Source organism: Rhinolophus sinicus, chromosome X (genome assembly GCF_036562045.2).
Source record: "Rhinolophus sinicus isolate RSC01 chromosome X, ASM3656204v1, whole genome shotgun sequence".
Taxonomy (NCBI): Eukaryota; Metazoa; Chordata; class Mammalia; order Chiroptera; family Rhinolophidae; genus Rhinolophus; species Rhinolophus sinicus.
Genome location: NC_133768.1, coordinates 5,737,348 through 5,751,039, shown reverse-complemented (window position 1 = coordinate 5,751,039; position 13,692 = coordinate 5,737,348). Strand labels below are relative to the sequence as shown.

At 54.0% G+C, this 13,692-nt stretch overlaps 1 protein-coding gene and 1 long non-coding RNA gene across 3 annotated transcripts in view; one reads left to right on the top strand and one right to left on the bottom strand.

The window, feature by feature from the left end:
* The window catches only part of PRKX (protein kinase cAMP-dependent X-linked catalytic subunit), a 65,484-nt gene extending 56,713 nt beyond the window's left edge, over positions 1-8,771 (bottom strand). The window contains exons 1-2 of the mRNA XM_074324196.1: positions 8,643-8,771; positions 8,201-8,608 (exon numbers count right to left, since the gene is read on the bottom strand). Of these exons, the coding sequence (XP_074180297.1) occupies positions 8,201-8,366 (166 nt within the window). The 5' untranslated portion in view covers positions 8,367-8,608; positions 8,643-8,771. The remainder of the gene's footprint in view (positions 1-8,200; positions 8,609-8,642) is intronic.
* LOC141569742 (uncharacterized) lies at positions 7,556-13,351 on the top strand. 2 transcript variants are annotated; one of them, XR_012493523.1, is made up of 2 exons: positions 7,556-7,774; positions 9,460-13,351. It is a non-coding gene; the product is annotated as an uncharacterized LOC141569742 (long non-coding RNA). The 2 variants fall into 2 exon arrangements; XR_012493524.1 differs by lacking the exon at positions 7,556-7,774 and adding an exon at positions 8,807-9,075.
* The last annotated feature ends 341 nt before the right edge of the window (positions 13,352-13,692 follow it).

The following is a 13,692-nucleotide window of genomic DNA, read 5'->3' as shown; positions in this document are numbered from 1 at the left end:
AGGCGTCCACGGAGGAACGAATGGCTGGTCAACTTCAAATGCACCCAGTGGCTATTGTTACATTTCTGCCTACTCCAGAAGGGAACCCAAATACCAACTGGATTCCCACTTGAGTGGCCCCACTGGTGAGGGCAACAATGTAGCACCCTGTCCACCCCACCCACATCCCACCGAAACCCACATCCCACCGGTGAAATCGAGGGGAAATGTTCCGGGAAGTACTCATAGTGTGTTTATTATTTTTCCACAGGGTAACTCAGAAAAAAAGAGCCTACCAAGTTCACCAAAAAAAAGTACCCATGAGACTTAATCATTTATTCAACGTGCTCGCGATTCCTAGCCAATAATCTTCCCTCTGTCGCTTTTATCTTCCTCCTGCAGGTGGACTCCTGCAGCTTTTCTTCTGGGACTTCTGGGGCGGGACTCCAGCTGCCAGAAGGTAAGACTATGCCGTCCCATCTGCGAACAACCCTGTTGCTCGGGCTTCCTCGTAATGTTAGAACTGGTTCTGCCCACCCAGCACAGGGGAGGGGACCACAGAGGTAGCAATTAGCGCTTACACACAGTTCCAGCCAGGGAGGAGAGGGCAAAGACGTGAGAACGTCAATTAACTCAATTAATCCCTTCCCCGGCATGCACGCCCACACAGACACATACATGCACGCGTGCAGACACCCCCACACACACACATTCACAGCCACAGCCATTGCTATTTGGAACTAGCATTTCTCCTCCCAGGTAGCCATGGGTTCTCCATTTCTAGATGTCCCTGCAGTTGCCCAAGGATGAGACCAGGCCGGAGGGCAGCTGTCCACACGACCACACTCTGGGATGTCCTCCCCTGAACCCCCACAACCTGTATGTCAGTCTACGAGGCAGTTTCGAGGTGCTAATTACAGATGCTAATCGGTTAACACTGAGTGGGAAGACGATCCTGGGTCATCTGGCTGAGGCTCGTGGAACCAGAGGGGCCTTAGCAGTGGAAGAGAGGGGCAGCAGAGAGAGAGATGGCAGTATGACAAGGCTGTGCCCCCAAACTGCTGGCCTGGGAGGTGGAGGCATGTATCATAAGCCGAAGAATGGGGAAGGCTTCTGGAACCGGGAAAGACAAGGAAACAGGAGCTGCCCGAGCCTCCAGTAGGAACCAGCCCTGCAGACCCTTCCTTGTAACTAAGACCCCGTCACACTCGAAACCTGCAGAACTGTAGGGTAATAAATGCCCATTGTTTTAAGTCACTAAGGGTGGGGTGATTTACTGCAGCAGCCGTAGCAGGTGCAAACAGTGTGAAAGACCAAGACAAAGGCCACAGGAGGAGAGAAGCAAAGATGCCCTCAGATGACCTCACAGTGGGCTTTCTCTGGGATCCCACCCTGCCCTAACCCAGAGCTGGAAGGAGTTGATGGAGCTGCCTGACCACCCATAGCGGCTGCTCTAGGAGACTTTGCAGAACATGGCAGGACCCGCAGACATGAGGGAAGGTTACCCGTCGCGATAGAGTGACAGAGATCCACAGACCACCCAAGAAGAGCCACTGGAACGTCAGGCCTGTGAGAACCGGGAGCTACCCACAAACCCCCGGGAAGGGACCCCACAGGTCATCCACATGGGCTGCCCCTTTTCAAAAAGGAATGTCCACCTTCCAGGCAGATGTCTGCTAAGCTGCCACTTGAATTAGAGCTGACGGATTCTGGTGGGCACCAGTTAAACACAAGTCACGACAGCTTTGTGTGACAGTGACAAATGACCGGGACAGAAAGAAAGAGCATGGGTGGACAGTGGTGCACAAGAGAAGGCAGGTAGGGCTGACGCCAGGACCAGGCAGGGCGATGGGTCTTTCTACGGTTCCCATTGTCTCCTGCCCTTTGCCATAAAAGGACCCGGCCCCTGCCCTCAAATCTGGTAAGTCCCATCTACCTGGGGAGATGCTAAACACGGCATAATGGGACTCTGAGGAGACTGAGGCATCATGTGATGCATTAAAAGTTTCATGGGTGTAATGGACTGAACTGTGTTCGTTCCCCCCCAAAAAGCAAATTCATGTTGAGGTCCCAATCTCTAGGGCCACAGAATATGGCTGGATTTGGAGATGGGTCTCTAAAGGGTAATTTAGGTAAAATGATGTCACTAGGGTGGGCCCTGATCCAATAACTCTGGGGTCCTTATAAGGAGATGAGGACACAGACACACACAGAGGGACGACCACGTGAGGACACGGGGAGCAGACAGACATCCACACGCCCAGGAGAGACGCCTCAAGGGGGACCAGCTATGGGACACCTGGATCTCCGACTCCCGTCTCCAGGATTGGGAGAGACAAATGTCTGTTGTTTAAGCCGTCCCAGTATTCGAACTTTGTTTCTCTAAACAAACTAATAGAACATCTGCATAGACATGCCATGGACTATCACTCAGCCATTAAAAAAAAGCACGAAGACCCAGGGGCTTCCCAAGAGGAGGTACCGTTAGTGTTATCTGGGACAGTCCCGCCAGAGAGGGACACACAGGCTCCCCTACATGTGAGTGACTAAATGGATATGTGGATGCATGGATGGGTGGATGGGTGGATGGTGGATGGATAGATGGATGGATGGATGATGGATGGATGGATGATGGATGGATGGATGGATGGATGATGGATGGATGATGGATGGATGGATGGATGGATGGATGGATGGATGGATGGATGATGGATGGGTGGATGATGGATGGATGGATGGATGGATGGATGATGGATGGATGGATGGATGATGGTGTTAAGGGGGGCTGCCAGGCACAATACATGCATTAGCTCCTACACCCACAGCAGCTCAGCAGGGTTCTCACTAGCCACATTTTCTGGAGGGGAAAGAGGGTTTGAGAGAATGGATGCCACCTGCGCAAAGAAACTCGGCTAGCAAACAGCCCCAGAGGTGGTTTTCGCCCCCATGGGGCCGCCTCTCCTCCCAGCTGGGAGAGGACGCCTGATGGAAGGAAGAGGCAAGTGCCATGCCCTCTACGGCTGCAGAGAAGGGGGGCCCCTCACGGATCCTTGTGCAAACCAGGGGACATGTTTGGACTCTGCCTGGCACACTGTTGACCATCTCATAAGAGCTGCCCCACACTATGCAGTACTTTAGTCTTCCCAGCAGAAACAGCGTGAGGAGTTCCAAGGAAAAGAGGCGCATTGTTTAAAAGGCACTCAAGATGGTGACACTGGAAGGTTATGTGGGAATAAAAAAACACTCGGGAAATACGGAGAAAGCCCGAGGGTGTCACTCGCAGAGACTGACAGTGTTTGATGGAGAATTCTGAACACGCGTCTCCCAGAAGGAACACTGTGGTTAGCAGCTCTGCGCGAGCTCAGGGAGGAGACGGTGACATGGGCACTGTGGCCTGTGTCCTGCGGTGCTTCTGCCTTTTGCTCCAAAGTGGGCCTTCCACTGTGGAGGGACTCACTCAGGAAGCAGGTCTGGGACTACCTGTCATGGTGTCACGGCCCCATCGACATGGGTGACCCAAGTTGGGCCCGGGGAGGATTGTCCCTGAACAAAGAATGGTGTCTTCCACCGTAGAGTGTAGGCTGTGACTAGGCGTGCCTCCTGCTGGGACACCACCTCCACCCCAAAGGGAGGGGTTCAGAAGAAAAAAGACAACACGGTAGGACCAAGTCTAGTGTTATGGCCTGAATGTGTGTCTCCCCACAATGTGTGGGCTGAAGCCGAGGCCCCCGGTGGGATGGAATTTGGAGGCAGGTCTTTGGAGGACACCGTCATTGGATTCAGGGCCACCCTCATCCAGGACGACCTCATCTCAGATCCTTCCCTTAGTCACATCTGCAAGGACCTTATTTACACATCAAGTCACATTCTGAGGTTCCGAAGAGGACATGAATGGGGGGGTCTACTCAACTCAGGAGAGCAAGTGTTACATGGATGGGTCTGTCATCCGTGTGACCGTCACTCCCTGTCACTCCTGCTGCACACGTCTACCCTTGGTGTGTGGCTGGCAATCGTCTCACCTTCCCTTCCCATCGGCCCGTCAGCCTCGTAGAGATGGAAGGTGAGAGAGGAGAAATGTTTACAAAATGAAGAGCACAGAACAGGCAAATCCATAACGATGGGAAGAAGCAGACTGGTATTTGCCAAAGGCTGGGGAGGGAGATGGGAGTGAATGCTCCTGGATCTGGTGTGTTCTTTGGGGCGATGGAATGTTCTGGACCTAGACAGAGATGATGGTTGCACACATCTGTGGATGCACGAAATGCCACACTGGCTGGTTCACTTTAAATGGTTCCTTTTATATCATGTGACTGTCACCTCAAATTAAAAAAAAGAAGAAAAAAGAGGAACGGCCTGCAAGACTTCTGTACTTGGAAATGCTCTTTTCTGGTACTGTATCTAATTTCTGACATCCCTCTGATGCCCGTAAGCTGACACTGTCACCCACGGGCATTCACCACCGTACTCTGAAGCGCCCAGGCAAGATACACAGCGTGAAAGGGAGCACGATTTTCCGTGCACTATTCAGCAATCAACCTTACTCCTAGGGGCTTATATCAGCGCCGCCCATTCTGACTATTTATCCCCGTGACCCGGGTTCCACTCAGGAGCTGTGCACAGAGGTGCTGGTGTGACCATTTGGACAAATGACAGCCCAGGCCAGAGAGAGAGAGAGAGAGAAATGAGGGCCGACTGAAGGGAACCCAGACAAAAGGAGAAAATCCTCTCAGTTTAGAGGGAAAGAAAACGATTACAAGTAAATGCTCGAGAGGGAACGGGTTTTAACTAATTTCCCATTACGCGAGGTACCCCAGATGTTAAGAAAACACAAGCTTCCAGTCCCATCATGTGAGATGGTTAAAAAAGAGAGAGAGAGAGAGATGTCAAGTATGGGCGAGTGGTCTGTGTGGAGTGAGTTTTGTGCCTTGATTTGGGGGTTGGAGGGGTGGACGCCCAAATGGATGGATGGGATAACATGGCCTAGAGCTCCCCACACACCCCCATTCTTGCTTGTAAAGGAGCCTGTGAAAACTGGGGAGCAGCAAACAGGGTCTCTAGTTGCTTAGCAGGACTGTAGCCAGGGCTGGTTTGACACTGTGCTAAAGCTGCAGAAGATGTCACCATGCCGGGATGCTAGCTATTGTTTCTGGAATCCCCTGGGCATCTAGAATGATTTCAATTTTTTTTTTTTGTTTTGAATAGTGCCATCATCTGTGCACACGGGGTACGGACCGGAGTTGGGGAAAATGGGGTTGCAAACCATTTCTGTGCCCCAGAGGCCCTTGTGGGCTCTTTGGGGAAAAAAAAAAGTCACCATGAGATGTTTCACCAACGCACGCTCGGCATTCATCCAAACCGTGTCACTTTGTGGAGAACAGGTTGATCACCACTAACCATCTTTCCATAGCCGTGTTCCCCAGAAGCACAGAATAACAGGACCTGAGACCACGTGACCACTGACTTTCCTTCTTATACATTCACTAGGGTGTCGTGGCTGCCCGTGAACTCGGCTGGATATTTCCAGCTAGGTCTTGGGCTCACGGACCCTCCCCAGACGGTCGGCACGGCCATCATGGGCTTTGCCCAACGAGCAGAAGCCCACGTGTGTTTACCTGCTGTGTTCCACCTGCAATGAAATGTTAAGTCATTCCAACTGTGTGTCAGTGACTGTGAGTCAGCGATTCTGTGCCCAGGGCTCCTTCCCCTACACCACTCCCCTCCCCCCCTCGTGTACAGCTCACAAAACGCAGGAGCGTGTGTGTTAAGGAAAAGGATAAGACACACACAGGTGCAGACCAAGACCAAAGGGAAAGGCTCACCTGTGTGGGGACAAGGGCTTCCAACAGCCTTGAGGGGGGAGGCGAAGCTGAGTGCTCTGTTTCCACCCTGACTCATTCTAGAAGATTCCAAGGGGCGGGGATTATGATAGTAAAGAAAGGTTAAGACCCACGGCTGGAGTTTTTGTTTCGTGTTTGTTTTTGCATGTGGGTTGGTTTCCCACAGTGGAGAAGCCGCATTGCTGAGCTGAAAACGACACAGACGCCCTCGGACAGTTAGGAATGGGGGGGACCAGGAGAAGTTCCAAGGGAAGTTATTTTCCTGAGCTGGAAGCTTAGGATAAAGGGCACGCGTGCCGGCCCCAACTGCGTTCTAACTGCAGGTGCAGAGTCCAGCCGAGCCCCTTACTTTTGTCCACTGCACCTTATGAAATGATCTAAAGTTGCTGGAGATTGTGTCTCAAGGGACGTGATTGTCACAGCTCAGAAAGGCGTGTGTGTGTTTCTATAGCTGATTCTTAGTGTTTTAGGTTGATCATGTTCAGATTACCCTTTCACCAATATTAAAGAAAGGAGTTTGGGTGAAAGAGCGCAGAGAATGTCAGTGAGGCTTTCAAGGGGCACACGCACACAAGGCTGGGTCCCTGTCCCTGGAACTCTGGTGACCCTGAGTCACCCTTCACGCCCTTGGAGCCCACCGGAAGTTATCCCTTCCTGAACAAACATTGTCTTCATGAAGAGCAAGCAGCAAAGAGGCCTTGGCGAAAACTCGCTTCCCAGCCCAGCCCCAGGGGCGGCAACATTGTTTTTAAGGACCAGAGGAGTCGCTGGGCACCTATGCCCACTTGGCAGTGCCCACGGGGTACCAGACGAGCTCTCGTCTGCAGCCCACACATCTGCCAGAACCTGGCTGGCTGCCCCGGACGCCAGCCCCCGCACCTTTGACAATAGACCCAAGTGTGTGCCCAAAAGAAACACAATGGCCTGTGCTGTGTGCCAAGGGACGGCGGGTTCTCCACCAACTTTCCATTGTTCGCGTGCGTTTCCACCTACTGTGGAACTGCACTGGCCTGGGTTTCTGTCCCGCCCTGGTGCCATGCAAAACACAGCCTGCTCTGAAATCAGCCAGCACAGCTTCCCAGGGGACATGGGAGGGGAAGAGGAGGAAGAGGAGGAAGGGGAGGGGGAGGGGAGGAGAGACAGAGAGAGAAGATGAAGGAGAGAGGGGGCTGAGAGGGAGACAGGGAGAGAAGCTGGAGAGAGACAGGGTGCCTCCCACCCCCCCCTTCCCAAATCAGGTTTCCTGGTGGTCCCTTCCTCACAGCCAAGTACACAGGGGCAAGGAGGCCACTGAGGAAAGGAGGGGACCCCCTGTTTGCCGGCGGTTTCCATGCTGGTTGGTCTCAGCAAGCCCTAATGACCTCATGACCTTGGGCCCACTGTGTGCTGCTTTTCTGCTGCCACCATTCCGAACTTGGGGGGCGGGGGGGAGACCCAGGAAAGTACCTCAACACCCTGCCCCAGGGTCCCACGGTCACACTCGGCACGCCCCCACCCCCTGCTCCCTGCTCACCTTCCTACCCAGCAACCTGTGGGCACAACCCCCTTGGCAACAAACAGTTGCCAAGAAGCCACAGGCTGGCTCGCGCCCACAGCTCGAACCCTACACCCAGCTGAAGTTGGGATGTGCTGACCCACTCAGGGCGGCCCCATGAAACAGCGTTTTTAGAGATCCCTGAGCCCACGGAGCTGGAAACCTACATTCCCAGCGCCCCGGCTGGGGTCAAGTTCAATCAAAGGCAGAGGACAAAAAGAAGTAAGCGTCTGATGAAAGAATGCCATGTTTGGGAAGCACCGGACGGGAAGCACGCGCGCGGTGTCAGGAAGTGTCTAATCCATCTCCAAGGCCAGCCCCCCCCCGCCCCCCAACGCCATGGGACACCTGTCCCGCAAGCCCCGTTGGGTCTGAAGTCCACGCAGGAGACTCCTGCCGCAGGGCAGACGGGAGACTGGCCCAGGTGAGGTCTGCAAGTGCCTTCAGGGTCTCTGCCTCTGTCCTGGGGGGGGGGGGGTCCCTGCCCGGCAGGGAGCCTGAGGTCCCCACTGTGACGTGACCTCCAGGAAGTTTAGTGACGTCGGAATGCCCAGGCACCGTGCTGGTTTAGTGGGGGGAGGTCTAAATAAGGGGCTTTTGGAGGCGCGAGGCAGGACGCCCGCAGGCTGGGAGGCTCGCGGAGGCCTGGGGGACACGCTCCCAACTCTCGGGGCGCCCGAGCGGCCGAGGGTGCCGGGGCAGCCCCGCGCCAGGAGCGCGAGCAGGCGGGGCCGGAATCAGTCCGCCCCGGCAGGCGGCGGGAGACGGCACACGGGCCCTTTGTCTGACGCCAGCGTCCCGGGCGGCACCGAGCGCCCCTGCGGGCCGGGTCCCCACGCGTCGCACTCACCCACGGTGGCCAGTGTGTCGAAGTCCTGCAGGCGGTAGGCGGGCGACTCCGGCGAGGGCGCGTCGGGGCTCGGCAAGTGCGCGGGCGCCCCGTCGGGGGTCTCCCCCAAGCTCTCCGGGGGGTCGGGGTCCGCCGCGGCCGCGTTGGCCAGCCCCGGCGCCTCCATGGGGGCGCGGTCCAATCCCGGGCGCCGGGCCGGGCCGGGGGGCGAGAGGGGCTGGGCTTCCCGGGACGCAGCCTCGGAGGGCGGCGCGACGGCGGCGGCATCAGCGGCGCCCAGCCATGCGCGCCCCCCGCTTCCCGGCCCGCGGCCCGGCGCAGCTGGCGGAGCGGCGGGGCCAATGGCGCTGCGCGGGGCGGTGCTCACGGCAGCGGCTGAAGCGGCAGCTGGTGGGAGTAACCGGCGGCCTCGGAGGGGGGCGCGGCCCGGGCGGGCGGGGGCGAGGCGGGGTCCCGGGCGCGGGTGCCCGGTTCCCTGTTCATTCCGCGTGTGGCGCTCGGCCGCCCCCGGCGCCGGCGCTCAGGGCTCCTGGGGGGCCTGGCGGAAGCAGCCGGGGCGGGGCCGCGCGCTGTCCCCGCCCGGACACCGCCCGCCGGGAGGGGGCTGTCGCCGTCGCCGCCGCGCTCCGCCCTCGCCGAGTCCCCGCCCTGGCACCGCGAGGCCGGCGCTGGGCGGCTGCTCCGGCCACAGACTGGGCGGGCGGCTTTGGGGAGGTGCCCGCGCCCTGTGCGCGTCCCGGGACACGCCGGGGTAGGGTCCCCGCCGAGCTGCCCCGGGGGGAAAGCGCGGGCTGGGTCCCGCGCTCGCTGCGCCCCAAACCGGAAGGCTGGAGGCGGGACCGGCTGCGGACGCGGAGGGCGTGGTTCAAACAAAAGTAAAGTTTAAAAAATAATAATCAAACGGAACGTGGAGTGAAATGCGCACGGGACGCTTGGTGCACAGCGCGGTACCCACGAGCCCGCGGCGGTGCCCGGGTGGGCGTCCGGGTTTCGCTCTTGCACTAGCGAGGCGCGGGCGGTGCGCGGACCTCCCCGGGCGGGGCGTTTCTTTGCAGCTTCCTCTGAATCCACAATTATTTCAAAAGAGCCGTTTAAAAAAAAAAGAAAAATAGTGGGGAGAGACAGATTTAAGAGACCAACCGAATGCACTGCAGGCAACTTGCGCAGTTTTACACACCCCAGGAAAGGCAGTGCAGGGCGCCCAGACACGTGAATTTCAACTACACAATAACATTTTTTTCTCCTACCCTATGTTCCAGGCCACATGTATATACTACAAAACGACTGGTGTGTATCTGAAATTCTCATGCGATTGGATGTCCAGAATGTTCACTGACCATTTTCCCTTCCCCCCCACCCCCCGCCGCCCCAGGGAGGGGGGCGGGGCGGGATTTGGTGCAAATGCGCCCTGGGCTACAGCGGACCTGACCAGGCCTGGTGGCTTTGTCGGCGGCCGGTCCGCGGACCACAGTTTAAGTAGCAAGAGGTCACCCTGCCCGTCCCCTTGTTAGGACGGGTCTCAGCGATTCCGTCCGTGGAGGGAGTGTCCTCGCCTCGGGCGGGGTGGAGAGGCATGGCCGAGTCTTAAGTCAGAACTTCAGAACGGATGAGTTTTACAGGGACCAGGCCATGCCTGCTGGCGCAGGGGGAGGGGGCGACAGGAAACCAGAAGCGGGGTCTGGGTGTGGTGTTCTGGCCCTGGCTGCCAGCCTCGCCCCAACCCTCCTCTGCGCGTTGTGGGTGGCATTTTCCCCTGGCGTGACTCCTGATCTCCACCGGCTGATTGCCAAGTCTTGAAGTGGAATGCGAAAAATGCGTGCCAGTGCGCCTGGTTACAAGGAGGCGTCCCCCGCCCTCCGGCCACCAGGCCCTATCCACCGGGACGCCGGGCTTGGGGAGACCAGGACGGTCCACGCGGGGCCAGTGCGCGTCTCTCCGCAGGAGCGCACGGCCTCTCGGTGGATTAGACCTTGTGAAGCTGCTGGCTGACACAGGTCAGTGGCCCAGGCCAGGGTTTCGCACTGCGTTAAGGGAAGTCCCTGGCGCTTCTCACTGCACCCACGCAGGAACTTCCAGAATTCCACTCTGGCCTGCGGAGCTGCTGTGATCCTCTCCCTCACCCACCCGAGAGCCTGACCACGTACCTCCTCTTCCTATAAAAGTCTTCGGCAGGTTTCGCAACACCTGGCGGAACACAGCAGCTCGCAAATGGAAAGATCATAAACATTCCTCAGAAACCACAGCATAGCCCTTGAAAGACCAGAAAAATCCCTGTCAACTAGGCATTCCGGGGCCGGTCCTGCCTCTGTGACGTGCGTGTTATGTTGTGGGGCGTGAGGAAAGAGTGACCCACAAGGAATGAATTTCTGCCTCAACCAGGAGGACCCTCAATGCATCTCAGGACCCGCGTTGTTGATCACAAGAGGAAAAATTGTAGTCTCCAAAGGCAGCTGGACGCTTCTTTATGTGTGTGTGTGTAAATATACACACATATTTAGTTGTTTGTGCTGTGTATGTATAGGCATACATATGGACACATGTATGTGTGTGGATACATACATGTACATATGACACATGTGTATATATGGATACATATGTGTGCGTGTGTATACATGTGTGCATATATACTGAGTTAGAGTAGAAAAGCAGTGCACAGTTAATATCACAGACTACAATTGTTTTAAACACTTTGTATTTTATTTTATTGGGGAATATTAGGGGACACTGTGTCTCTCCAGGGCCCATCGGCTCCAAGTCATGGTCCTTCAATCTGGTTGTGGAGGGCGCAGCTCGCTGGCCCATGTGGGAATCGAACTGGCAACCCTGTTCAGAGCTCGCGCTCTAACGGAGCCATCCAGCTGCCCCTACAATTTTTATACATAATATGTTACGTATTATATTCTAATATATTCCATAATATGCACTTTAATATATTTTACAACATTCTAATATGTCTTATAATTTGTAATATATAATTTGTAATATTCTAATATATATTCTAGAAGAATTGTATAGTTGCTGTCGCAGACTTTCCAATTCATATATATATAATATTTGATATTATATATACTATATATTATATTCTTATATATTCTGATTTATTTTATTACACATTCTAATGTATATTCCAAAAGACGTGTTCAGCTGCCCTCACAGACATGTCAGCGTACATGTATATAAACATTTATAAATAAAAAGAAGTCTGTATGTTTTCTGAGATGAATGGATCTACGTCCACTGCAGCCTTGCCCAGGTAAAAAGACCCGTGGCAGGTATTGATGGCATGCTCCCACACGTCAGCAGAGGTCTCCCCAGGTGCCTGGAAAGAGACTTTTCGTGCCATGTAGGAATCGGTTTGAATCCGAACCTGGGCAGGGATGGAAATGTCGTGTCATTCGTTGGGCGATGATATATGCCCACGTATGATTTGGGCCTAGAAGGCAAGCAGAAAATCCAAGAGGTGTTCAGGTACAGAATAGGGGTTCAGGTTGTAGTACTCAGATTTTACCCTAATTCAAATGAAGTCTTTCCGGAGTCTCCACTCTGTAATAGGAATATCTGCCAGGCTCAGTGCTCTTCAGATATCCTCAGATGAGCTGTGGGAAAGCCGATTGTGGGGGTTTGGGGGTTTTTCGCCCTAATCCCCCAGAGCATTTTCCCGGCAAGGACTAGGAGGTGTAAATAGTCATTGTGGGTGGGAAGCTCGGCAGTCACCTGCTTCTCATTTCTCCCTCAGCCCACGATGACCCTGGGGAGGGTTTGTGTTGGTTTCATGTGGTAAGAAATCAGGACAACCTAGTTAGTTGGCTCTCTGGGTTCTACTGCAATCCTCATTCCTTCTGCCTCTGCAGATGGAGCCTGCCCCAACGTGACTACTGACAGATGACGAAACTTATTATAAAGTGTGATAACAGTGACCACAGTCATGCCAGACGTGCTCCAGGCCCAGCCCAGCTGAATCGTGGCTATTCGGTGACCCTCTGCCAGGTCCCTGAGTGAGTGCCGGGTCTCTGAGTGCCAGATTTTGGCCCTTGGTTCTCTAGAGGTCTTTCGTGCACATAGGACCCCCGTTTCAAACAGCTCCAGTGTCACTTGTTGAAGACAGGCCCTGACCCAACAAGGTAGGTGTAGGAGACACGGAAACGCCCTCTCTGGTGACAGAAATGAAACTTTTCCCATGAAGATGTCACCCCTCTGGCTAGGGAGGTCATGAATACCAAACGGGATTAGAGCGGTTAATTTATTAATTTGGAAACCTGAGTGGTTAAATGACTGCAGAGTTAGGTCAAAATCAATCCCTCATCAATCGGTAAAACAAAACAAAACCCCAATCCACTCTCTCCACACACGGAAGTTTGGCAATGTGAAAAAGTACGAGGACATTTCAGCGGTCACTCCCCACCCTCTCCCCGCCATGCTCTCATCCAACAATGGAGCACTAACGTCTAAAAATAATGCCTCCACATGTGTCTATTTATTCAGAGGCTTCTCTTGAGTGATTTCGAAGCAAACTGTACAGGAAAGTATTGAGGATGGTAACACCATCTGCTGAGTTCACACCACACCCACAACACGCCTGAGAGTTTTTACTTCTCAGATGCCGGAGGGGTCCCTGGAAAATGCCCTCCCGGTACTGAAGGAACACAGGTAAAGAATGCTTTCCAAAGCCTACACATGTGTGCTCGGCAGAACCATCCTGCCCCCGAAGGGGACGTGATGGTACCGCTCCTGGCCGGTGGCTGTTTCACTGGGTTTCTGAACTTGAACTTTCAAGGGCATGTTGTATCCAGAGAATGACAGTGATGGTTAGTAAGTAAGCAAGTTAGAAAGTGTGACGACTTGAGGGAAGTTCTTCCAGGGCACACAGCCTTCTGTTGTGTAAAGTGTCAGCGGAGTTTCCTTTAGAGACTTAGCACCTCGGCTTGTGAAAGCGGAAATGTGGGTGGATACCATGCATCTCATCATCTGCCTTCTAGTATCTACAAAACTGACCTTAGCACGTGGGTCGGAAGGATTGAACTCTCTGTTTGCTCGTGTGCTCATCTCTGAAGCTTTTAAAGAACTCAAAGTATGACACAGTAACCTGAGAAGAATTATATCCAGTCACGTTGTATGTATATCTCTTGACATAATAAATTATATGCTAGTATCTACCGTGCTCTGTTTCGGATTCAAAGCTTTTGTAGAGTCTCAGCTTGTACACTATGTTTAAAACACCACAAACACATCAGGAGAAAAGAAAACTGAAATGAATTCCGGGAGTATTCGATTTAAAGGAGAAAAAATATCAAACTTAACCCAAAAAGATGAGAATGAGTTTTCAAACGCCTGGTAGTTGGAAGGACATTCTAAAGTTGAGAGAACCACGGAGGTAAATACATGACAAGACCTGACTACCTAAAAATGTAAGAAAATTATGGAAATACAAACGTAATAGAAACACATGCACAGCAAGCGTGCCTAGTATGTAAAAAATGTCCATGAGCTAAGCT